Here is a 26,267-nt window from a genome sequence, read left to right as displayed (position 1 = left end):
ATGCAGCTTTTGGCTGCATGTGTGTTTCATTAAATTTATATAGATGAAGTACTTAAAAACTGCAGTATGGCGGCCGATCTGATTGTCTCGCACAGTATCCATCACAGCCTGGTGGCTTCTCCCCTATGGAGGACATTTTTGTGCATCTTCCTAATGATGAAGGATTAATTTGTAGTGACTTTCAGAACAACGGCAGCATTGTACCAGTATGATTGACTCACATATCCGGTCGTCCATTGCTGGCACGGGGGTTGCTGTGGGCTCCGTCCCTCCGCTCTGACTGTCTTCTAACGTACATCTTTGATCATCCATCCGGTTACTCTGAAATTTACTTAAGAGGTCAAAGAAGCATTCTTCATCAGAAGGAGCCCGATTGATTTTCTGCAAAACAATTCAGAGAAACTAATTTAATACGGATTTCCTCGGCTCTTCCAGCCTCTCCGGGCGGTTTCTACAGCAATCAATTCTACGTGCGATTCTCCCTTACAGTAACTATCGATCAGAGCTGGGTGCTTGCCTCACAGCGGTCTGGGATGGTACAGCCGCTATCTGTGCACAGGGAGACTTTAGAAGAAAAAAAAATTAAAAAAAATAAGAAATCACTAAAAATGATTCTCGGCAATGACACATGGTGTAAAAATACACCGAAGACTAATCCACCAAAGAATCTGCATTGCTGACGTGTGGTTTTCAAGCTTTCCATTTCATAGAGTGGAATCTGCAGTAAATCAGCACCCGAATCTGAGGGTAAGAAATGCTGTAAAAGTACGCCATATAGAAATGTACCACAAAATCTGCATATGTGAATCCATCCCTAATCCAGATAACCGTTCTAACCCAAATTCACCAGTGACCCCTCCATAGTGGGGCACCTTCTAAGAATACATGACTGGCTTATAAAGAATTAAAGCTACCGATATCAAATAGATGTTCTATACGGGTGCGGATATACGGCGATTTTGGTGACACGTGTGAAGATTGAACTAAGACAACCTAACGTGACCATCGCAAACAATCCAACACTGTTATATTCTTGGCCGCAAGTCACATGTCACGCCGCCATGGTAGACAGCAATTCAAGCTGAGTGCGATTTGGCTATTAAATAGACAAACTGCAGCTCTAGACCTGTCGCACAACAGCAAGTCACACACGTTTTTTTGCTTGTGCGTCTCATGACTAAAGTCGCTGTGTAGTCCGAGACTAACTTGCATCCCGGTAACTCCCAATTGGGTGGCCATAAGACCGTGACTGTTTCCATAGCATTCCAGTAGGAGAGTCATGGAGGTGGTCTGGGCTGGGTAGAGAAGGACTCAGCTTTATTTCATGTGATTGGTTGGCTATTTGCATCCTACACTGATCTGTTCTCTGATCCTGCATCATACCTAGAGATGATTAGAATCTACAACGGACAGCACCGTTATTTGCAGGTTCATGTGGCGGTTTTCACTTTACAGTATTTGGGTTGGGGTACGTTCACATGTTACGGATTCTCTGCCGCAGAAAATCCTCCCCAAAATCCTCCAAGTTATTGCTGCGGTTTTTGATGCAGATCTGCAGCAGAATTCACCCTTTGCAATCGAAGGGTCAAAAAGAGTTAAAATCTGCACCAATTCCGCTACATGTGAACATATCCTTATAACACAGCTGATCATACAATCTGGTGAACTGCTTAAATAACAATTCCCAATATAAAGTTATCAGAATCGGCCACTTTACAGGCAGCAATGATGAGAACATGGAGGCATTTGCTTAGTTTTCATCCTGTCTGGAGTCTTAAAAGGGACCCAAAATTGTGGTCCGAATGATAATGTCTGTAACCGTTGGCGCAGCTATAATGTATCACCCACATCTGATGGTTTTCTGCCCCCCCGCAGGAGGGAATAGGCGGTGAATGAAGCAGAACAGGGATCTGGTGTCGATGTTGGCAGCCATCTGCCGGCGGACGTGTCATAAATTCCATCTGTTTACATGAGACCTCGCCACTTATAGATTTATTGCTGATTTATCTCGTAACTTCCCTTTTCGCTCCCGAGTGACAAGTATAACAATGAATTACCGGTGTTCACTGACAGCGATCCCTTATTTGTTTTCGCTCCACCTGGAGACAAATAACAGCACTGGCGGAGCACTTATGCCATTTTATTTTAACCGTTAGTGGGGTCTCCGCACCCGGACCCTCATCGATCAAAACTTCTGATATGTCACTGTGACATTTCAGGAACTCGCTGAGAGTTTAGTTGCACTTTAAGGTGGTCATCAAGCTTATCCAGACGTTATTTCGTCTGCTCCCCCCTTCCATTCCCCATAAATGTTGACCATGTGTTCTCAGTGGGCGGAGGGGGATAAGGCGCTGCCGCACGCCTCTGACAGCGGCTTATTCCCCATAGAATTAAAGGACCAGTCATGTAACCCTTCTCTCTCAGACACCCCAAAAAAACACATTAGATGGGTGGTGGGTTTGACATCTAAATCTATATGGCCAACTTTACGTAGAGCCATTTGCAGAAGCCAGTGTGACGACACAGAGTTTTTGTAGCTTGCAGTTGACTACAGTTTGGAGCAGGTCAATAACAATGGGGCTCCTCATTAAAGAGTTGATGCAAACAAAGCAGAAATGAAGTCCTAAGCTCTCGCTCACAGCCTGAAGGTTGCGAGTCCAATCCCCACATGGTTAAGGTAGCCGACTCAAGGTTAACTCAGCCTGCCATCCTTCCGAGGTTGGTAAAATGAGTACTCAGCTTGGTGGGGGGTAATAAATAAATTACCTAAAAGTGCTGTAAGATATGTTGGCGCTATACAAATATTTTTTTTTATCCTTCTACTTTACTTTACTCAACAGAGCTGACGTTCAGCAGAACCACCAGGATTAATGCAGCATTTTAGGTCTACGTTGGCACTGTAGATATTAGTACTAAATCTGCCCCAACCAGTTTGTGCTGCAGTGAAGGCCACATTGCTGTAATGTTAGCGATACTGACATGGAAACCAGTACTTATGTGTAGCGTTAGCTACATAGTATTAATAGATGCTAGTGGAGTATATATGTATATGTGGCCATAGCAGCAACAGTTTAGACAAAGTGTAGCCCTGGGCAGAATTTAGAGCAGAGCCCCAAACACTGCAATATTGTACCAACATAGTAACATTAGGGCCTTATCCACAGAGCCACATATTCCATACATGTGCTGTGTGAGTGTGACGTCCGTATGCATGCTGCATCGAAGCTTCTTGGATGCAGCTCGCATCAGACATCACTCCTATACATTATAGTACACTGCCAGTGAATAGCTCCCTATTCAATATGGCGGTCATATAGGATCACCTGCTGCAGGGTGATGGGATAGACTATGGGGAAGGGCTCATACAGGCTGAGCCACTGAAAATAGCGCAGCACCACACTCTTACGAAAAAGGTCTAAGCGTACGTTGCAAATTTTGGTGCAGATCTGCAACAAAATCCATAGCAAAATAACTAGGTGTGAACGCACCCTAATAAGACTATAGTATCTTGCAGGACTTTTCCTACTGTCATCAGCCATCCTCATACAAGTACTTGTCCCGGAGGAGGAAGATCAAGAACCCTCTGATTCTGAGGAAGAACGAGATCACTGACAAGTACAGCTAAAGCCAAGGATTCATCTAAATGTAAAAATGCTCTGAAAGATCAAGGAGCTTGTAAAGGAGCCAATGTATACCCTTGAGATTCGTGTGCAAGAGTCCAGAAGAACATCAGTCCTGCACAAGGAGGAACGTCCTGGGCTAACCATGGTTCCACGAGGTGTGAAATAGGCACTAAGACCCAAACAAAGTGGAGTTCATTAAGATTGTCCTGGTCTGTGCAGTACCTCCCGAAAACAGAGGATGCAAAGCTCGTTCCTCTAAACATCATGAGGAGAGGGTTCTGGCCTATCAAGAACACCAGAACCTGGACAGGCAGGAGGAGAAGATAAGAGAGGAGGAAGACTAAGGCAAGAAAAACTGCCTCACCTGATCCATCACTGTTCCATCCAGGTGAGTACTGTGAGTGGGCATTTCTGAGGTCATTTTTGGCTCTTTTGAACAACACAGCTGGATTTATCTCTTCTTTACCATCTGTTGTCAGTAGGGAAAAACCCGAGGGTCGAATCCTGTGGACGACCACCAGATTGAAGTTCACACATGTGCAAGACACAGTGCCAAAGGATGGCAACCTCCAAATGGCACACAGCCTGAGGGTTGTGACCTGTGGATGGCACACAGCCGGAGGGTCGTGACCTGTGGATGGCACACAGCCTGAGGGTCGTGACCTGTGGATGGCACACAGCCTGAGGGTCGTGACCTGTGAATGGCACACAGCCTGAGGGTTGTGACCTGTGAATGGCACACAGCCTGAGGGTTGTGACCTGTGAATGGCACACAGCCTGAGGGTTGTGACCTGTGAATGGCACACAGCCTGAGGGTTGTGACCTGTGAATGGCACACAGCCTGAGGGTTGTGACCTGTGAATGGCACACAGCCGGAGGGTTGTGACCTGTGGATGGCACACAGCCGGAGGGTTGTGACCTGTGGATGGCACACAGCCGGAGGGTTGTGACCTGTGGATGGCACACAGCCGGAGGGTTGTGACCTGTGGATGGCACACAGCCGGAGGGTTGTGACCTGTGGATGGCACACAGCCGGAGGGTTGTGACCTGTGGATGGCACACAGCCGGAGGGTTGTGACCTGTGCATGGCACACAGCCGGAGGGTTGTGACCTGTGGATGGCCCACAGCCGGAGGGTTGTGACCTGTGGATGGCCCACAGCCGGAGGGTTGTGACCTGTGGATGGCCCACAGCCGGAGGGTTTGTGACCTGTGGATGGCCCACAGCCGGAGGGTTGTGACCTGTGGATGGCCCACAGCCGGAGGGTTGTGACCTGTGGATGGCCCACAGCCGGAGGGTTGTGACCTGTGGATGGCCCACAGCCGGAGGGTTGTGACCTGTGGATGGCCCACAGCCGGAGGGTTGTGACCTGTGGATGGCCCACAGCCGGAGGGTTGTGACCTGTGGATGGCCCACAGCCGGAGGGTTGTGACCTGTGGATGGCCCACAGCCGGAGGGTTGTGACCTGTGGATGGCCCACAGCCGGAGGGTTGTGACCTGTGGATGGCCCACAGCCGGAGGGTTGTGACCTGTGGATGGCCCACAGCCGGAGGGTTGTGACCTGTGGATGGCCCACAGCCGGAGGGTTGTGACCTGTGGATGGCCCACAGCCGGAGGGTTGTGACCTGTGGATGGCCCACAGCCGGAGGGTTGTGACCTGTGGATGGCACACAGCCGGAGGGTTGTGACCTGTGGATGGCACACAGCCGGAGGGTTGTGACCTGTGGATGGCACACAGCCGGAGGGTTGTGACCTGTGGATGGCACACAGCCGGAGGGTTGTGACCTGTGGATGGCACACAGCCTTGTTACAAGGGACTCTGGTGAAGAATGGTCATCTGTAATATTTGTGTGCATTAGGGAATCTTCAGCCAGCCACTATAGAGTAAGTCCTCTTTCACCTCCTTGTGAAGGACACGACTACTTTGCATGGGAAGGAGAACAGTGAATGACAGTTGATTTTCAATGTTGTTCATTATTTTGGACACTGGCAGTGGGGCTCCTGCCTTTCGCTTGTCTCTGTGGGGCTCCCAATATAAGAAATGGGATCCTGAGACCATTCATGTGTGCGCTTCCTTTTCATCCAAGGCAGTGGGCTCACAAGTTTGTCTAAGAACACTGCCGTAAATAAAGAATGGGATCTACACCTCCTCCAAGAGCAACTTCTCCCGACCATCCAGGAGCAATTTGGTTATGAATAATGCTTTTTCCAGTATAATGGAGAACCATGTCACAAGGCAAAAATGACAACCAAAGGTTTCGGTGAACAAAACATTACATTTTGGGTCCATGGCCAGGAAATTTCCAGGTCTCAATCGCATTGAGAACCTGCGGTCAATCCTCAAATAGTGAGTGGACAGACAAAAACACAGAGATTGTGATAAACTTCAAGCACGGATTAGAATAGGTCGCCATCATTCAGGATTTGGCCCAAAAGCTGATATATAGCATGCCAGGGGAATTTCAGAAGTCTTGAAAACAAAAATCGTCAACACCGTTTTTAGATCTTTTAGTCAGATCTGTCTAAAAGATCTAAAAATACTGAAGCAGCAAACTTTGTGAAAACTAACATTTGTGTCGGTCTCAAAACTTTTGGCCATGCCTGTATTACTAAGCTGTAGGAACTCCATGTACTCGAGCCCTCAGAAGAAACATGAATGGTAGCCTGCAGCCTGCTGATGCTCTACTATGGAAGATGCATTGATTCTCTATTTTCCCTGACAATATGGCTTCGGATGCTAATAGGACCAATTCCAATAGTAGCTGTTTATCAGGAAATTGTTGTTCAAGCCATTTCCTTATCATTTAGGTAAAGTCCTTCCATACTGACTAAATCAATGAAGTAAAAGTTCACTCAGGAACGAAAAAAAAATCTTCATGTCATGTTCTAGAGCAGAGAAACGTCTGAGCTGTGCGACGTGTCCATAAATATGGATTGGTCCTTGTTAGAGACACTTCAGCCCTGTCCACTGCTCTCTGAGCCCCTCGACATCCAATTCAGACTCAACAATAAGGGTCCTTCAGGAGAACAACCAGACCCTTTAAGTACAAGACATCACCATTCTTCAAACACAACGAGATCCTTCCTTCTCATTTACAGAAGACTAATGAATGTTAGTAATTGAGTACAACAGCGGGTAGTGCGGGGGCTCTTCATTAGATGGGCTCAATTGGAAGCGGCTGATCTACATTTAGAGCTGGATTGTAGTCATCCCCTTGTGTAATGGTAATATACAAAGCACATGATGAATTACTTATATGAGATCCTCGGGATGGGGCTCCTCTGGGACCTTCACATACAATTGACCTTCAACTCCTCTACAACAGCAGCTACAAGTCTTGTCTATATGGATGATGAAGAGGTAGCGATTCAACCGAACACGTTGGGGGGCCACATAAGAGCATCGTGATGAACATCAATATCATATAGAGCCACCTCCACGTATAACTACATACATATAAATGGGTGATGGAAATGATGAGGTGGAGGGACGGGTGTAGCTTTTGCACCAGGACATCCAGTCTACATCTCCAGTATTATGTCTACAATTTCTTGATTGTCATCTGAGCTCATACAGTCAGCGGTCTACATGGTGGGCTACAGACAATACCAAGCCACACGATTCTATCAGATCCCCTTTGTGTAATGTAAAGGGTCTCCATTCAGCCAATGGCTTACAGCTTTCATCCTCTCAGTCCCGTCTATGGGACTTATGGGAAGCTTGCTCCCCCGAATCTTCAGGCTTGTTGCTGGCAGTCCCAGTCTTGAGCACACACTTTTGAAGGAGGCCTATGTCCCATACCAAGAGTCCATGTCCTGACTCCGATCCTGGCCTGGTTACAAATGCCCCCACTCCATCCTGTCCTCAGCTTTTTCCTCTTGGCACATCTCCATATCCGTGTTGGCTTCACGCAGCTTTCTTTATATTCCCTGTGCCAACTAACCCAACAAGCCAGTCCCCTAACTTAAATTGAGGCCCCTTTACACGGCATAATTATTGTGCAAATATTTGTTAGATCAAGTGGTTTGCACAATAATTGTTGGGTGTAAACGCAGAGAATGAGCGATCGGCGATAAATCGTTAATGATCACTGATTGGATCTTTCGTTTGTCTATCGCTGCTTCGTTTGGGCTAAACAGGAGTCATACGATTTGTTAGATAGAACGCAGTGGTGGAAGGTTGACTAGAGGCGAAGTAATGATCCAAAGAACGATCAAAGCTAGCTAATGGTTATTCAGTGTAAATGCACGTCAAGCGAACGCTATACGATCCCTACGGCGCCGCTGGTTGCATGCTTGTTGCAATTTATCTTGCCGTGTAAAACGGAATATTTACCTATGATATAATATTTATTGTATCAATAAGTACAAGTGAATACGCAAATATGTTCTGCGCCGGCAGGGACGGTAGGACCGGTTTTCCTCTGTTGACATGTCTGGCAGCAGGTTGAGGAGCTGTGAAGTCTGCAGCTAAGTCTATGAAATGTCTCTCGTATTACAACAGTCCGGTTTTAGAAGAGTCTGTTGAGAGTTAGACACAAGGTATATAGCTTATGTGACTTATAAATATAGATGAGCGAGTATACTCGCTAAGGCACATTACTCGAGCGAGTAGTGCCTTAGCCGAGTATCCCCCCGCTTGTTTCTAAAGATTCAGGGCCGGCGCGGGTGACAGGTGAGTTGCGGCGGGGAGCGGGGGGGGAGAGAGGGAGAGAGAGATCTCCCCTCCGTTCCTCCCCGCTCTCCCCCGCCGCCCCCTGCCGGCCCCCGAATCTTTAGAGACGAGCGGGGAGATACTCGGCTAAGGCACTACTCGCTCGAGTCATGTGCCTTAGCGAGTATACTCGCTCATCTATATTTATAAGTCACATCAAAAAATGTCTCAGCAAAGTGATACATCTGGACCAAGCAGCCAGCAGTAGTTTTCAGGAAACGTCTTACCCCACCTAATAAATCTGCCCCTTTCTCCTGCCATTGGCAGCTGACCCGCTACATATATTTTCAGTCCCCTCTTCCCATCTAGGTAAGACATTAGACCGAGGGACATTTTACACCACGCAGTTTTAGGGGAAAATGGCTGCATTTTTCTGCTGCATTTTGCCTTTTTCTCTCAGCTTTTCTTTTACTTTTTTTGCAAAATCCGCAGCTGCCAGATGATTCCTGAAGGCCACAAGTAAAATATAAAATGCACTACAAAACAAGGCTTTTTTGTGTCTCGGGTTCCTTTTAGGTTGACGGGGCTCATTGTTGGCGCGTCTTTCAGGCCGATGCCAATTTCTTTTCGAAAACAGAGCCTGTTGTAGGTGCGCCATTTTTTTTCAGGTGCTTAAAAATAACCTATTATGAATGGTTCAACTAAAAGAATATCAGCCAAAGCACGCTTGTAAAACCGTAGGACAGGCGGCCAGAAAAACCATCATAAAACATCTGAGTTACACGGCTCCTTCGTATTGTGTTATGGACGCAGGACCCGGACTCTGCAGGGTTCAACCATCTAAGGGAAATCGGCATCGCCGAAGAGGAAGACGACAAACAATCCATTTATTCCCCCACCTACTGTCATACACTTACTAACTCCCAATAATGGATGGATTTAACCCCTTGTATCATTGCTGCTGTATAATGGAGAAGGGGGAATCTTCCCCAGTAGTGCGCCGGAGGACTCTTTGTAAATACGCTAGTAGTGCGCCGGGGACTCTTTGCAAAGACCCTAGTAGTGCGCCGGAGGACTCTTTACAAAGACCCTAGTAGTGCGCCAGGGGACTCTTTACAAAGACCCTAGTAGTGCGCCAGGGGACTCTTTACAAAGACCCTAGTAGTGCGCCGGAGGACTCTTTACAAAGACCCTAGTAGTGCGCCAGGGGACTCTTTACAAAGACCCTAGTAGTGCGCCGGAGGACTCTTTACAAAGACCCTAGTAGTGCGCCGGGGGACTCTTTACAAACACCCTAGTAGTGCGCCGGGGGACTCTTTACAAAGACCCTAGTAGTGCGCCAGGGGACTCTTTACAAAGACCCTAGTAGTGCGCCGGGGGACTCTTTACAAAGACCCTAGTAGTGCGCCGGGGGACTCTTTACAAAGACCCTAGTAGTGCGCCGGGGGACTCTTTACAAAGACCCTAGTAGTGCGCCGGGGGACTCTTTACAAAGACCCTAGTAGTGCGCCGGGGGACTCTTTACAAAGACCCTAGTAGTGCGCCGGGGGACTCTTTACAAAGACCCTAGTAGTGCGCCGGGGGACTCTTTACAAAGACCCTAGTAGTGCGCCGGGGGACTCTTTACAAAGACCCTAGTAGTGCGCCGGGGGACTCTTTACAAAGACCCTAGTAGTGCGCCGGGGGACTCTTTACAAAGACCCTAGTAGTGCGCCGGGGGACTCTTTACAAAGACCCTAGTAGTGCGCCGGAGGACTCTTTACAAAGACTCTAGTAGTGCACCGGAGGACTCTTTACAAACACCCTAGTAGTGCGCCAGGGGACTCTTTACAAAGACCCTAGTAGTGCGCCAGAGGACTCTTTACAAAGACCCTAGTAGTGCGCCAGAGGACTCTTTACAAAGACCCTAGTAGTGCGCCAGAGGACTCTTTACAAAGACCCTAGTAGTGCGCCAGGGGACTCTTTACAAAGACCCTAGTAGTGCGCCAGGGGACTCTTTACAAAGACCCTAGTAGTGCGCCGGGGGACTCTTTACAAAGACCCTAGTAGTGCGCCAGAGGACTCTTTACAAAGACCCTAGTAGTGCGCCAGAGGACTCTTTACAAAGACCCTAGTAGTGCGCCGGAGGACTCTTTACAAAGACCCTAGTAGTGCGCCGGAGGACTCTTTACAAAGACCCTAGTAGTGCGCGGAGGACTCTTTACAAACACCCTAGTAGTGTGCCAGGGGACTCTTTACAAAGACCCTAGTAGTGCGCCGGGTGCGGCATCTGTAATGGATACCGTGGAAGGACAGGAGATCCAGAGCTACCACCGCACGGATGTATGGCCTCCACAAGTGATGTTGCTAGTTCCGGACATCCAATGGCCCTGTATTTTAGGACCGGGTGATAGAATAGGAATGAAATAGGAATCCCTGCTTTCCATGTGCTCAGCACACAGACTACAACTATGGCCAAGTATGTTATATAATGAGGAACACATCGATAGCGACAAACATCTATAATCTCCGGCAGGTAGGAGGATCACCCCGTAGGTGACTAATGTCCAGGTTGACGGCTGTAATAATCAGTCCTGTGTGCCACTGACATGCCACCCCTCGCTCTTCCCTGTGTGACTGATGCCTGCTCTTTGTTACTGGTCACAGACAATCTTCCCCTTTTCTTGGAGGGGCACCCACCGCCTGCCCGCCCGCTCTGCTGGCACTTGGCTGATTTGAGCACAGCTGACTTTCCACCGGGATACACAGCAGTGTCCTGCCAATTACAGCAAAAACACTGGGGCTCCTCTCACCGGCGCACGTATGTCATTGTCATCGTGGCTTTTGTTCCAAGGCAACCACATTAATCCCTTTATCTTCCAAGCTGAACCATCTAAAGATATGCGGCAGGCATCCAAATTGGCACCAGCTGCAGCAGAGGCCCAGTAGCAGATAGGTATATTCTGCACCGGATGATCAGCGCCCCCCTCTGGGGTGTCGTTCTACTGTCAGTTTGACATGGTTTAAAGCCACATAAAAAGTTCAGTCCTTGTTCTGCTACTTTTGAGTTACTGTTTCCCCCTCTGGTTGCTCTTGGAAACAGACAGCAGTTTCGCTTCACCCCCCATTGTCAGACATGCGAGAAGACTGCCAAATGTGTAATTGTCATCTGAGGTCCCACAAGAGAACAGCAGACTCATGAAAGGGATATAGTTACCAGGACAGACCAGCGTGTCTACCCCCTCTCTCCCACATCGCTGACATGGATTGATGAAACTGGGCGGTGAGTTGCCGAGATGCCCAGCGAGTATTCTACACGGGTCCTGCTCTAATTAATGCACGATACTTGCTGGACCGTTGCCTCTCTATGCCCAACATCAGACCAGGCGGGAGCTGCATGCCTGGACAACCCCTTTAAAGTGTAGCTGCACTTTTTAAAAACTCTTGGTATGTCAGAAAAACATGTCAAAAGTTTTAATCAGTGTGCTGAGACCCCCATTAGGAGCAGAAGCACTCACCGAGCGCTGTGCCCCTTCAGCTGTCATTTGTGCTCATTGGCTCCTCCTGGCAGCAGACACAGAAGTCTATGTATCCATCTTCAACTGCCAAGAGAAGTCAACAGACAACTATGTCAGCCGAAAGGGCACCGTGCTCGCCACGCAGCCCCTTCGTTTCAGCAGTCAGCGGGGTCTCAGCAGCGGGACTACCACTGATCAAAACTCTAACATGTTGCTCTGACATGTCAAAAGTTTTTTAAAAGTGCATCTACTCTTGAAGTAAGGGGATTCATAGCATAGATGGGGGTCTTGTACTTACTAAACCTCATCTTCAATCTACGTCTAAGGGACCTTCTACACGGCTCAATGTGAGCCGGACGACAAGTGCCAATGGGTGATACCAGCGCTCGGTTAGAAGGCCTTCACACAGACTGATGCAGACTGTAGGGGACACGAACAAACAATGTCCTTCATACGCCATCATCAACATTGGCAGCACAACCGCCCTTTCCATGGGGAGATGTTCTGCCGACAACGGGGATTTCTGCCCAAAATATCCAATCGGCCAACAAACGGGTGTTGATTCTTATCGGCTGATCGCTGCCCTAGATACACTTACGGCGGCTTCCAATAAGCCTGTGAGGGGTCTTCATGGTTTACGGGATGTGAGATGATCTGGGATGTATAGATGCAGCTATATAACCTGCAGTATACGGATCACAATCTGCATTTATCTTCTGTTTTATAAGTAGAACCTCCATCTCTGTTCATCCTGATCCTTCTGGTGACTTCGGGTTCACACCGGCATATTGCGCACATATATTATATAGTGTAATACGCGGTGCTGAATCCCCATAGACTTGCTTTGGGGCATTCAGACCTGTGTTTTCTACACGTAGCATATCCTATATCAGTCCGTTTTACAGACCAGAACAGCCCCTGCCAGGAGCGGTGAAGATACGCAGTGAATACGTATGATATGTGCATATTTACGCAGGAAGGAGGGATAAAGCTCCTTCACCTGTCTGTTCTTTCTGTAAGGCAGTGATCATTGTCTCTACACACTCCAAAAAAGCCAAAATACGCAGGAATTTCGTGTATTCCGTTTGTGTTGCGTATTACGCAACCGTAATATGCAATGCCCATGTGAGTGCGACCGTAGACCCCCTGTACATGGGCGTATGCAATTATGGTGAAAAATAATGTAGTATGGACAGAAAATAAGCCGGTATGCATGAGGCCAACACAGACGGGGGAAAGGGTATCCGACACTGAGAAAACTGCAAATCTCTATTCCTTTCAGGGTCCGTGGAAAGCTGAGTAACAACCGCTTGGAGGTCGGTGCTCCTCAATAATGCAGTAGCAGCAGGCCATACGAGGCTCTGGATAATTGATACAGTGTATATGTCTATGAGATAACGAGCGCTGTAACGTCTACGGGAGTAACATACGGCCTCCCGGGGGTATTCGGTCGGCCTAACCCAGCAGCGCATGTGACGGGGAGTCAGTAGGAGGCCAGACTTCTATAGGAATGAAGCGCCACTAGACATCTTCCTCCGAACGGTTGTGCTACTTGTTAACAGGTCAGAGCCCTTAATTAGAGAGCGCGGCGCTGCTGTTGCGTTGAGAAGGTTGCAATAAATGTTAGATGAAGAGTGCCGGGGCAATGAAGCTTGGAAGCGCGCGGCTTCAGCGCTGCAGACAAAGAACATGTACTTCAATTTGAAAGCATCCCAGAAGGATTTTAAGTCGTTCGTAGCCATCAGGCAGCGGCTTTCAGAGCTGCAAATCCACAGGCAGCGCAGACTCCGACCCGCCCTGAGCTGTCACTTGTCTGGCGAATGGATACGGCTATTATGTTCTGCACCCCCCAGTACCTGCTGCATGACACGTCCTCCACCAGCCAGCCTCTTATGTAAGGAGAAGAGATGTGACGGTGGAGTCGTTGGGCCGGGGTCTAATATGTGATAACCACTATTGGTTGTATCGGGTATCTGTCCGTATGTATCAACGAGAGAAGAAAACCTCTGCAATACATATAATGTCTGCCGTGGCCTTCATTTGTCAAAAGAGACTCTCGGCTCCCATGAGCCCCATAAACTAAAGTAATGGACGCACGGGAGAAGGGCGCGGAGTAGGAAGGGGTTAACTTATATACTATCCTACTGAAAGTAATTGGACACGTGAGCAAGAATCACAAGTAGCATTTATTTCCATATGGTAATACTTAGTGGGGCTCCTTTGGCCCTAATGACATCGGATACTCGCCGTGGTATACTTTCTACTAAAATCTGATACACTTCAGCTTGTATTTCCCTCCATTCATCCTGCAAACATATGACAAGTTCTCTGAAAGAGGATGGATTGGCCCGTCTACAATGGTGCAAGGAGCGTCGTCACTGGTCAATTGAGCAATGGAAGAATGTTCTATGGAGTGATGAATCATGCTATTCCATCTTCACATCAGATTGAGGAGCCTGGGGGACGCCTTCTGCCTGAGTGTGCTGTGCCAATAGTTAAGTACGGCGGAGGCTCCATTATGGTCTGGCGATGTGTTACATGACATGGTCTCGGTCCGTTGTAGTGACAAGAACCATGACCACAGAGGTGAACCTGGACATTCTAGCCCATAATGTCATGCTGACAATGTGGTAATACTCTGGGAATGGTCGGCCATACTTCCAACAAGACAACGCGCATCCAATGCTGTTTTATGTTGGTTTGACGATATGGATGTCCCACAATTGGACCGACTGCACAGAGTCCGACATGAACCTACTGAATGTCTCTGGGATGAATTGGAACATCAGGTCAGGAAATATGAACAGCATCCATCTTCTTTGAGAGAACTCGCCAAGCTAGAAGTGATACAACAGGGTCCTAGAGTCTCCATGCCCACCAGTATCACATCTTGTATCCAAGCTAAAGGCGGTACAACAGGGTACTAGAGCCTCCATGCCCACCCATATCACATCTTGTATCCAACCTATAGGTGGTACAATAGGGTACTAGAGTCTTCATGCCCACCTGTATCACATCTTATATCCAAGCTAGAGGCGGTACAACAGGGTACTAGAGCCTTCATGCCTACCTGTATCACATCTTATATCCAAGCTAGAGGTGGTACAACAGGGTACTAAAGCCTCCATGCCGGCCCATATCACATCTTGTATCCAAGCTGGAGGTGGTACAGCAGGGTACTAGAGCCTTCATGCCTATCTGTACCACATCTTGTATCCAAGCTAGAGGCGGTACAACAGGGTACTAGAGCCTCCATGCCTACCTGTACCACATCTTGTATCCAAGCTAGAGGCGGTACAACAGGGTACTAGAGCCTCCATGCCTGCCTGTATCACATCTTGTATCCAAGCTAGAGGCGGTACAACAGGGTACTAGAGCCTCCATGCCCACCCATATCACATCTTGTATCCAAGCTGGAGGTGGTACAACAGGGTACTAGAGCCTCCATGCCCGCCCGTATCACATCTTGTATCCAAGCTGGAGGTGGTACAACAGGGTACTAGAGCCTCCATGCCCGCCCGTATCACATCTTGTATCCAAGCTGGAGGTGGTACAACAGGGTACTAGAGCCTCCCTACAAGGGGTCGGTCCTCCACAATAAATGACTCTTTGGCTCTGATATTGTAATCTCTTATAACAACATATCAATCACACATTCTGACAACTTCCAGGGGCGGGCTGTATTTGACAATGAGTGTATTAACATATATAAATCCTACTTTTGAATTTTGCTGGGGTGTCTAATTACTTTTGGTGGGATAATGTACTTACATTCCCCCGCTGCGCCCCCCAAACCTGCTGCGAGCTGCACAGAGCGGACCACCTGAGCGTGCCCAACTAAATAAAGAGGACTCAGTGTTTTCATACATTCATTTCTGGGAAAGCTGACAACCAATATGGCTGCTATCACAACTTTCACAGGTCTGTCAACAAGCTTTCCTACAGTCCTGAATGGGAAATCTGTCTTTTAATGATATTGTAGCTACCAAACTCTGAAACTAGAAGCAACACTTTGGTTTGCTTCTTACAGCAACAGCACCTCTCCTGTCGATGGGTTGAGTCTGGTACTGCAGTTCCCTTGAATGGTGCTGAGCTGCAATACCAAACACAGCACCTGGACAAGAGTGGCGCTGTTTCTGGAGGGAGTAGACCTATCTCATACAACCTCCTTACAGAAGGATTCCCCTTGGGGTGATCACCAGAAATCTTTGGGCACATCTGGCCAACTTCTGATTTCTCCTGAGGAAGCTGCAGCTATGCAGTAAATTTAGTATTACATGGCGGCCATAACGATAAATGGCTGTCCTAGAAATACAAGGGTGGTTCAAGTCCGCCAGAAGGGAAGCTGCTTGTAAAGAGCGGCTTTCTGTTCTGGCCTATAGGAGGTGTCTATATGTAAGCAGGTTGTCTTCATGAGTCGACACCTTTAATTAAAGTGACCTTCCACTTTCAGGACAATATTCTGTCCTGGGACCGGCGGGGGTTGGTGGTATATTACTTGCCACTGTTCTCTGCTGCCCCTCTGATCTGCCAGTTTCGAGTCATGTTTTCAGCCATTCAAGATGGCTGCAGCAATTTTCTAACTACCTTATGCACACTGTGAACAGTTATCTGATTGGTCAGTCTAAACTACCAATGCACTGTGAGGATTAGGTAGTCTGAAGATTGCGTTGGCTAATAGGGCTTACAACCTTTGTGGGAAATCCCTTGTAATGGGGCTGTCTGCTGTTGGAATGGTTTGGAACCGCTGAGCAAGTGGCCATGTTCCCTGCATTGGTGACCACTGAAATCAGTGGTTGTCCATGGTTTTGAGTAGACGCCCGCAGTCCTCCAGAAACAGCTGTTTGATTTTGCTAATAGAGAAAGGTTTTCAATAGGTCATATGAAAAGTAGTAATCTAATACACATCAATCTACAGGCTGGACTGTTTTACCTAAATCTAGGGACTATACTTAAAGGGGTTGTCCAGTTTTAAACTACTGATGGCCTATTAGCAGGAAAGGTCATCAATAGTAGGTCGATGGGAATCCATTGCCAGGGATCTCCGCTAATCAGCTGTTCGCTGGACCTTTGTGCTTGTGCATGGAGCAGATTTTTCTACAGGAAGCAGACAACTCTGTTCTTACTGTAGTGGCCAGGCTTGGTATTGCAGGCAAAATTCCCATTGAAATGAACGGGAACTTCGCTTGCAATACAAAGCCGGGCCACTACAGTAAGAACGGAGTTGTCTGCTTCCTGCAGAAATCTGTTCAGTGCAAGAGAACACCGGCCGGGCAAACAGCTGATCGGCAGAAGGTCCCAGGCAATGGACCACCACCAATCTACTACTGATGACTTATACTGAGGATAACGCCTTTAAGTCTTGTTGTTCTCCATAAAGGAACAATTTAGTCGTTCTTAGTTTTGGTCCCAAGTCTTACATCCAGCCCGGGCCATTTACTATTGCATATGAGCTGCTGTATCTCCCCACGTCTTAAGGAATATGAGTTAATCTCAGATGGACGAGGACACTGCCTGGAAAAGACTTAAGTGCTGCAGAAGAAATAATGACTCCGGCGGCAGCAGCACGAAGGATAGAACGTAGCCATTTTCCAATCTCCTGCTAGTCTCCTTGCCCTAGAAATAAGCAGGGCATAACCAAGGCTGCCGTGTAATTAGGAGACTTTGTACAGTGACTGATTATAATTACAGGGGCTACTAATTAACAAGGAATCCCACAAAGAGAAAAATAAAGGGCAACAGAAGACAAGATAACAGGCAGCCGATGACCTTGTCGATGCTCTGCGGGGAGACGGATGGGTTGCGCAGATGCTGCTCTCTTACTCTCCGCTACCATTTACATGTCCTTATTGTAGAGCCACTAATAGCACAAAGGCCTGGATGTGGCGGCTGCGGGGCTGGGACTGCTCATTATATCATCATTATACTGTCTGTATAACACCCCCAGAGGGTCCGGCAGCCCCTCGTCCTCCCTTCACAGAACTCAAAGGGGTTTCTTTTGCAGTTTCAGCAACTAAAGCGTATTCATGGTACAGCGGCCCCTCAGCATGCAATATTAATTGGGTCTAGGATGACCATTGTATGTTGAGCCCATAAGCCTATAGAAAACTGGTAATTGGTTCCAAAGTCCAAAATGTCACCCAAAAGTAATGCAAAATGAAGATTATAGAAAACTAAGAAGTTAACAAATACAAATAAAGCAAGTCCTTAAAAACAAAAGCCAGGAAGAGCTGCTGGAGGCTGGAAATCACTTACTATGAGGAGACAGCAGCTTCTTCAGGGTCCTGCATAGTACACAGTGGGCACTAGAAAAGTAACATGGAGCCAACCTCACCAGGTGCCAAGGAAGCAACTTATCCTGGTGCAGGCAAGGGTAGCACAGGACATGAAATACTGCACTTACCATAGAGAGGCACTACGAGACAGCCAATCAGAGCAGGCTCTTTAGTAGCAGGGGCTTACTAGTGAAATGCCCATGCTGATTGGCTAAGTGCAGATCCAGACTGTCTGTGATTGCGTGTTGAGTCTGGTTGCAGGTTACAATGCCCTCGGAAGGACAACTGTGTGCCGAAAATATTGGGAGAACATTTACTGATGATTCACCCGTTTTCTCGCATGGCTTGCACCACATTTATCATGCGTTTTTAGACACTTTTGAAGAATTTTTACACTTCATCCGACAAAGGGGCGTGGACTTGTGAAAGGGACATGGTCTAAATGTAGCAAACATTGTGCCAAATCTCCATATACACAAGCGAAAGTTGGACTCTCAGGAAGGCAGATAGAAGGAAAATTGATGCTTTCAAACCAACAAGATGGTCCTAGAGCGTATCAAACCAAAGATATCGCTAGAGGGCACAATCACCAAACGGCGGCTCTCATACTTTGGACATATCATGCGAACCAATTCTCTGGAAACATTGATGCTTGGCACAGTTGGGTCACAAAGAAGAGGACACCATAGAACACGCTGGCTGGATGCAATCAAGGCGGATACAAACCTGCACAAGGAAGAACTGAAAACAGTGGTGAAGGACAGGAAAGAATGGAGGACGATGATCCATAAAGTGACTGAACGGATAACCATCATCATCAAGCCAATTAATAGGTTGAGGGGGGGGGGGCAATAAAATCATGTGACAAGTGCTCCGTGGATCAGTGTCAGTGTGAATCCACATTAGATGGGAAGTCCAGCGATCTGAGCAACTTCCAACGAGGCCGAGTCATCAGTGCTGGACTAGTCGTGGCCAGGATGTCACAGCCAACCGCGTGGGGTTTTCTTGTGCAGCGCTGTGGAGAGTATATGGGGAATGGCACAATGGAGGAAAAACATCCAGTGAATGGGGATCCTTTGGACAGAAACAACTTGTCGCTGAAAGGGGTCAGAGGGGGATGTCAGGAATCGTTCTGACCAGCAAGCACTGCACATCTAAATACAACGCTGGTACTCCAACTAACATGTCCACCCGCACAACTTGTTCCTTGGCACGGATGGGCTATAACAGCCGAACAACCAGTTTCAGCACCATTGTGTCTAAGAAAAACAGAAAAGTGAAACTCCGGCGGGCAAAAGAGCGCAGACCGTGTATCACCAAGCAGCGGAAAAACATCCTCTGATTAGATGAAACCAGAGTTCTGCTGCACCATGCTGATGGAAGGTCAGAATTTGGCACAAGCAGCATGAATTGATGACCCCTTCCTGTCAGCTGGTCAGAATATGTCAGCACCTCCAGCTAATCTGCGGCAACTACAAGAAGCTTCCTGTCCGCGGGGGCCGATATTCCTGCAGGATGATTTCATCACCCAGTGGGATGTACACCGCAACAAATTGCCGCGGGTTTTAGAGCCAAAGGAGGTCCAACGCGCTACGACCCCCCCCCCCCCCCCTGTAGTGGCAGCAGCTCTTTAGTGGTGCTTTGCTTTGTATTTTGGCCGTATTGGTGCAAATATTTGCGACTTTTCTCTCCTCTTGGCGCATTTAAAAGTTGACAGAGCAGTGGAAGGGGCTGACCAGGACGGGCAGCGCTGGTAAGTGTGCCAGACATCATCAGAAAATGGCGCAAACTAGAGCGCGAATCCCCGCCTTCTCATAGCGCTAGCGAGGTCCGAGGTGCTTCAGGCTTGTTAGCAGGTGATCGCCCCTTAATACATTTGGCGCACTTCACCCCGATGAACCTCAGTCTCAGATGGCCGTATGAAACGCTAGTCTTAATAAATCTCCTCTAATGTTTTTGCTGCTTGCTGACGAGGCACAAATTTACTGAGAATCCTCCAAATCATGTTAACGTAGAGAAAAATCCTCCTTTTCGTGGTCACTGTCCCTGTTTCTAAGCTGGAAGTAGATGAAGAGAGGAAGTCACTTTGATATAGTCACGGAGTCAGCACATACACTGCCTTCACAGCCGGGAGCAACGGGACCCAAAACGACGAACAGGAGACACAAACCAACAATAGCCGCCTCCTGGGAACTCGGCAGATCCGCTCCTGCTAGAGAACAGGGGACTATGGAAAAGTTACATGAGCTCAGCGTGCGCAGAGCAACTTCTCAGTCAAACATTATACGGAGTCCAGACCCTCGCAGGGAGCGATACGGTATGTTCAAACCAGATTCTTGCAGGGCGCAATACGGTATGTACAAACCAGACCCTCGCAGGGCGCGATATGGTATGTACAAACCAGACCCTCGCAGGGCACAACACGGTATATACAAACCAGATCCTCGCAGGGCGCGATGTGGTACGTACAAACCAGACCCTCGCAGGGCACAACACGGTATATTCAAACCAGACCCTCGCAGGGCGCGATATGGTATGTACAATCCAGACCCTCGCAGGGCGCGATATGGTATGTACAATCCAGACCCTCGCAGGGCGCGATACGGTATGTACAATCCAGACCCTCGCAGGCGCGCGATACGGTATGTACAATCCAGACCCTCGCAGGGCGCGATACGGTATGTACAATCCAGACCCTCGCAGGGCGCGATACAGTATGTACAATCCAGACCCTCGCAGGGCGCGATACGGTATGTACAATCAAGACCCACACAGGGCGCTGTACGATATGTACAATCCAGACTCTTGCAGGGCGCGATACGGTATGTACAAACCAGATCCTCGCAGGGCGCGATACGGTATGTACAATCAAGACCCACACAGGGCGCTGTACGGTATGTACAATCCAGAGTCTTGCAGGGCGCGATACGGTATGTACAAACCAGATCCTCGCAGGGCACGATACAGTGTGTACAATCCAGACTCTCACAGGGTGCGATACGGTATGTTCAAACCAGACCCTCGCAGGGCGCGATATATGGTATGTACAATCCAGAGCTTCGCAAGGCGTGATATGGTACATACCAATTAGATCCTCGCAGAGCGTGATACGGTATATACAAACCAGATCCTCGCAGGGCGCGATATGGTATGTACAATCAAGACCCACACAGGGCGCTGTACGGTATGTACAATCCAGACTCTTGCAGGGCGCGATACGGTATGTACAAACCAGATCCTCGCAGGGCACGATACAGTGTGTACAATCCAGACTCTCACAGGGTGCGATACGGTATGTTCAAACCAGACCCTCGCATGGCGCGATATATGGTATGTACAATCCAGAGCTTCGCAAGGCGTGATATGGTACATACCAATTAGATCCTCGCAGAGCGTGATACGGTATATACAAACCAGACCCTCACAGGGTGCTATACGGTATGTACAATCCAGACCCTTGCAGGGCGCAATGCGGTATGTACAATCCAGACCCTCGCAGGGCGCTATACCGTATGTACAATCAAGACCCTTGCAGAGCGTGATACGATATATACAAACCAGCCCCTCACAGGGCGCGATATGGTATGCACAAGCCAGACCATCACGGGGCGCTATACGGTATGTTCAAACTAGACCCTTGCAGGGCGCGATACGTTATGTACAAACCAGATCCTCGCAGGGCACGATATGGTATGTACAATCCAGATCCTCGCAGGGCGCTGTACGGTATGTACAAACCAGATCCTCGCAGGGCGCGATACGGTATATACAAACCAGACCCTCACAGGGCGCTATACGGTATGTACAATCCAGACCCTCGCAGGGTGCTATACGGTATGTACAAACCAGATCCTCGCAGGGCGCGATACCGTATGTACAATCCAGACCCTTGCAGGGTGCAATACGGTATGTACAAACCAGACCCTCGCAGGCCGCGATACGGTATGTACAAACCAGACCCTCGCAAGGCGCGATACGGTATATACAAACCAGACCCTCGCAGGGCGCAATACGGTATAAACCCCTCAAAGCAAAAAATATCAGACATATAACTCCCGGTGACGGCTGTCCGGGTCACATTGTACTATTCATCGTTTGATCTGTTTTTATGAAAGCTGAATGACAACCATTAAAGCCCCCGGAGTTGGTGACCCACATAATACTTTCACAAGTATTCTAAGCACATCTTTACACCCATATTACAGACAAGGGTCCCGGCCGCCCGTCTACTGGCCCAAACTCACATAAAACAGGGTCACAAAAACGCATCCGTAATACACTTGTGTGAAAGCAGCACGGACGATCCGCGGGATTCCGCACTCATTCAAGCAATAGAACCTTCGCTCACGGAAATAAAATCGCAGCATGTTCTATTTCAGTGTGGATTCTGCATAGACGATTTCCATTGACTTCAACTGACATTTCGGATCGGTCGCAGGTACCTGCGTCATCGCAGGAAAAACAGAGAATTAAAGAAGTATATCTGTACTGCGTATGTCCGACGGCGGCTCGCCGCAGCCATCTGCAATTCAGATATTGAAAGGTATACGTGCCCGCCGGCCGAGGACAGGGATGGATTCCACTGCGGGCTCCCGCATGCGGAATCCAAGCTGTCCGTGTGAGACCAGCCTTACTCTGGCAAACTTGATGGGGGTGTTCTTAGAACCCAAACCCCCCCCCCCCCCCCTCTGAGCAGTTTAGGAAAAATAAAAATTCTGCCACCACTAGGGGGAGCTCATTGCATACAAATTTATTATGGAGTTCAGTGGGAGTTGTATACATGTATCTATGCAGTAAGCACCCTCTAGTGGCAGCTGCAGGGAGACAAACTTATCATTTCACTGCTTGGTGGCACTTGAGTCAGGCTGGGCTCATCCGAGCAGGTTGGATTCCACATGTGGATATCCACAGTGAATGATGACATCTACGTTGAGTCCTCATATGAAGGTTTTGTTGCAAATCCGACATGACATGCCAGATGAAAAAGCCCTGCGTGAGGGACATTTACATCCAGGAAAATGCTGGAAGGCTGAACGGAAATTGAGCGGATCCTCTTGTAGTCAATGGGGTCCATTCAACGCCGTTTGGTTCCGTCACAGAATGGGTCGGTTCGACCAGGGGATTCCCATATCGGAGCAGGGGAACCCCTGAGCACAGATGTGAACAGAGCCTAAAACCGCTGAAACCCACTAGTAGAATCCACTATTAACCCCTTAACCATCCTAAGCCATGTGCTAATAAGGTATATGATTATGAACTAGACTGCCAAGGATATTGAATATTAACCTAAAACCACTATGGATAATGGATCTCAATGTTAACCCCTTTGTCACCCTAGCTTGGGGTTCTTCAACCTATGGCTTGCAGTACGCCCTGAAGGCCTTGATGTTACTGTATCCTGGGAGTTGGAGTTTTGTTGGGGATGTAAAGTTTGCTGACCCGACATCAGCGTTTCCTAAAACTCCAGTTCTTACGACTTCCAGCAGGTCGTGATTTGAGGATACCCTAATTACCTGTGCACTACGAAGGAAATCCTGACCTGCTCGGGGTCCATGAGGACTGGAATTCGGGAAACCCTACCCTAGACCATCCACTATATTAGATATGAACCGCTAAACCACTCAAGATGACCCCTAGAAGTCCTAAGAAGGGACTAAGACTATGTAAAATGTTTGACGTATTCCGCGTGCGTTGCACGGGCATATGATAGGCAGTGAATGGAGTCAATGAAAGTCAATGCGCTTTCACTGATCCATGCACATGCACTTAGAGACAGCGTACCACGCAGCGTGAGCCCTAAACACTTGTATGGGCTGAGTAGGATATGCTGTCCATATACAATACATTGCGTGAGGGCGGCAATTTCATACAGAGCGGGGAATTCGAAAAGAAAAAAAAAAATCACACTGCCCTTGTCTGTTTTTACAAAATCGGTAAAGCGCTGGGGGGACCCGCAGTATTTGACGCATGCGCCGTGGATAGGAGTCTATATATTCAAAGTAACCAGTTAGAATTCCGCAACTCCAGGCTGATATACGGGGTGTAGTCTAATAGCCGGATATGGCGCTGTATGTCAGTACGGGTGTCCTATAATGAAATAACAATAGGGGGCGCTACATGATGGTACAGCACATGGCCCCTGGAATATGGTTTTCCATTTTGTGTTGTGACCCCTGTACAAGAGAGTAAAACCCAATTGCAAAATTGAAGAGTAACAAGTGAGAAGCAGTAATCCACGGTCCGTGTCTCTCTAAGTCCGGTGGGACCGCTGCTAGGACTGACGTAAGGAAAGTCTACTAGAAGTGTCCTCCTCCTGCTATGATAGGGGGCGATCATTCAGGAAGTCGTCTGCCAGCGTCTGCAGGAGAATCGGGTACCGATCCACATTGAGAGTCCCTGGGATGAACACGGGTCCAACGAGGCGATCGCGCCAAATTCCAACTCACTTGTTCACGCTGAAATTTGCATTGCCTTCTGATTGGCTCGTGCTCTTACTAGTAATTTACATTGTCTTCTGATTGGCTCGTGCTCTTACTAGTAATTTGCATTGTATCTGAACTGAATTGGTGCTTCACCGTTCACTAACACGGTCCGGCAATGATAGCGCCAGCGCTGGGCTCCACCGTCTAGCGGCTCCATGCATGTATCATAGCAGGCAGAGGACACTTCCAGTACACTTTCCTCACTTCAGTCCTAGCAGCGGTCCCACCGGAAGCGGATTTCTGCTTCTCACCTGCTGCTCTTTAATTTCACATTTACATTCTTCAACTCTAGTCTTACGGGGTCACAACACAAAATTGCAATCCATGTTCCAGGGCCCCCCCAAGTCCCGTATCATTGTGTAGCGCCCCCATGGCTTCCTATTCAAGTATACCATAGTTCTTACAATATAGGACCCCAGTCCTGAGATATCGCGCCGGGTCCGGCTCTCTAACTGCACCTCGGATCCTTCGCATTGCAACAAAACCTCCGGTCGGGGAGAGGCGGGTGCACAAGATTACTTGGCCGAAAACTGAGTAATTCCCAAAAATACAGCACAATATCTACCGGACCCCCGGAAACAAAGTGTTCTTGTAGAATCCGGGGTCCGACCGCCTTGGACTGAACTTATCCTGAAGGATTAGCGCCGGCCGTTAATCCCGCAGCATATGCAAGAGGCAGATCGCTTGTGGAATTATTAAAGCAGACGTAATCCATAATCTCTGCACCTAATGAAGGAGCGACACAAATCTCATCGCGAGACGGCGAAGTGCAACCTTACGGAAACCAATTATCAGTCGATGGGCATAAGAAATGAAGATGATTTGGCTAAACGAGCAGGACGACGCAAAATGCAATTGTGAACGTCAAGATTAGAGCGCAGAAATTTAAAGGGGACAGTAACCTATTTTGTGTGGCTACAGAATGAACATTAGAGGGATTTTGCGACTAAAGACATTTATCCCTTATGTTCAGGAGAGGGGATGTGTGACTGCTGGGACCCCCAGATGTTCAGGAGAGGGGATGTGTGACTGCTGGGACCCCCAGATGTTCAGGAGAGGGGATGTGTGACTGCTAGGACCCCCAGATGTTCAGGAGAGGGGATGTGTGACTGCTGGGACCCCCAGCGATCCTGAGAACGGACCCCCGAATACCGCATGTGAACGAAGCGGAGGTGTGCACGCTCGACCTCCACGTCTATGAGACACGAAGATAGCCTCCCTCTGTCCCCCAGAAGTGAATGGAGTGGGGGTCTTAGATGCGCCGCACAGTTGCTCTTACAAGGGGCATTCGGGGCGGGCTGGTCTCAGGATCGAGGGGGCTCAGCTGGTCAGACTTTCATCTCCTATTCTGTGGACAGGGAACAAATGCCTTGAGGCCATATCTACATGGGTGAGAGAGGCGCACAGCGGCACCTGGGATTTCCATGGAGGTTTTCCACTGGTGTTACATTTTCATGTTTCAATAGGAATTGTTTTTAATTGCATTCCATCCCCACACCAGTGCACGCACTTTATTTTTTTGCGCTCACACAGTATTGGGGAATGCTGCAGTTTTTCAATCGGTGAGGAAATTTGCTTATGTAAATTAAAGGGGTATTCCGGTTCCAATAAGTTATTGTTTATAACTAGTTGATCGGTTGGGGTCTCACTGCTGGAACCTTCACTGATCATGAGAACAGGGGCGCCCGATTGGTCCCTGAATGAAGGAAGCACAGTTCAAGCAGTATGGGTAGGCGC

At 48.4% G+C, this 26,267-nt stretch overlaps 1 protein-coding gene across 4 annotated transcripts in view; it reads right to left on the bottom strand.

The window, feature by feature from the left end:
- The window catches only part of GPSM1 (G protein signaling modulator 1), a 247,440-nt gene that overhangs the window by 28,435 nt on the left and 192,738 nt on the right, over nucleotides 1-26,267 (bottom strand). For all 4 annotated transcript variants that reach the window (XM_066580518.1, XM_066580517.1, XM_066580519.1 and 1 more), the window contains exon 12: nucleotides 222-381. In XM_066580518.1, coding sequence (XP_066436615.1) covers nucleotides 222-381 — 160 coding nt within the window. The remainder of the gene's footprint in view (nucleotides 1-221; nucleotides 382-26,267) is intronic.

Source organism: Eleutherodactylus coqui, chromosome 10 (assembly GCF_035609145.1).
Source record: "Eleutherodactylus coqui strain aEleCoq1 chromosome 10, aEleCoq1.hap1, whole genome shotgun sequence".
NCBI lineage: Eukaryota > Metazoa > Chordata > Amphibia > Anura > Eleutherodactylidae > Eleutherodactylus > Eleutherodactylus coqui.
The sequence above is the reverse complement of the archived record's forward strand: the minus strand, read 5'-3'. Positions and strand labels throughout refer to the sequence as shown.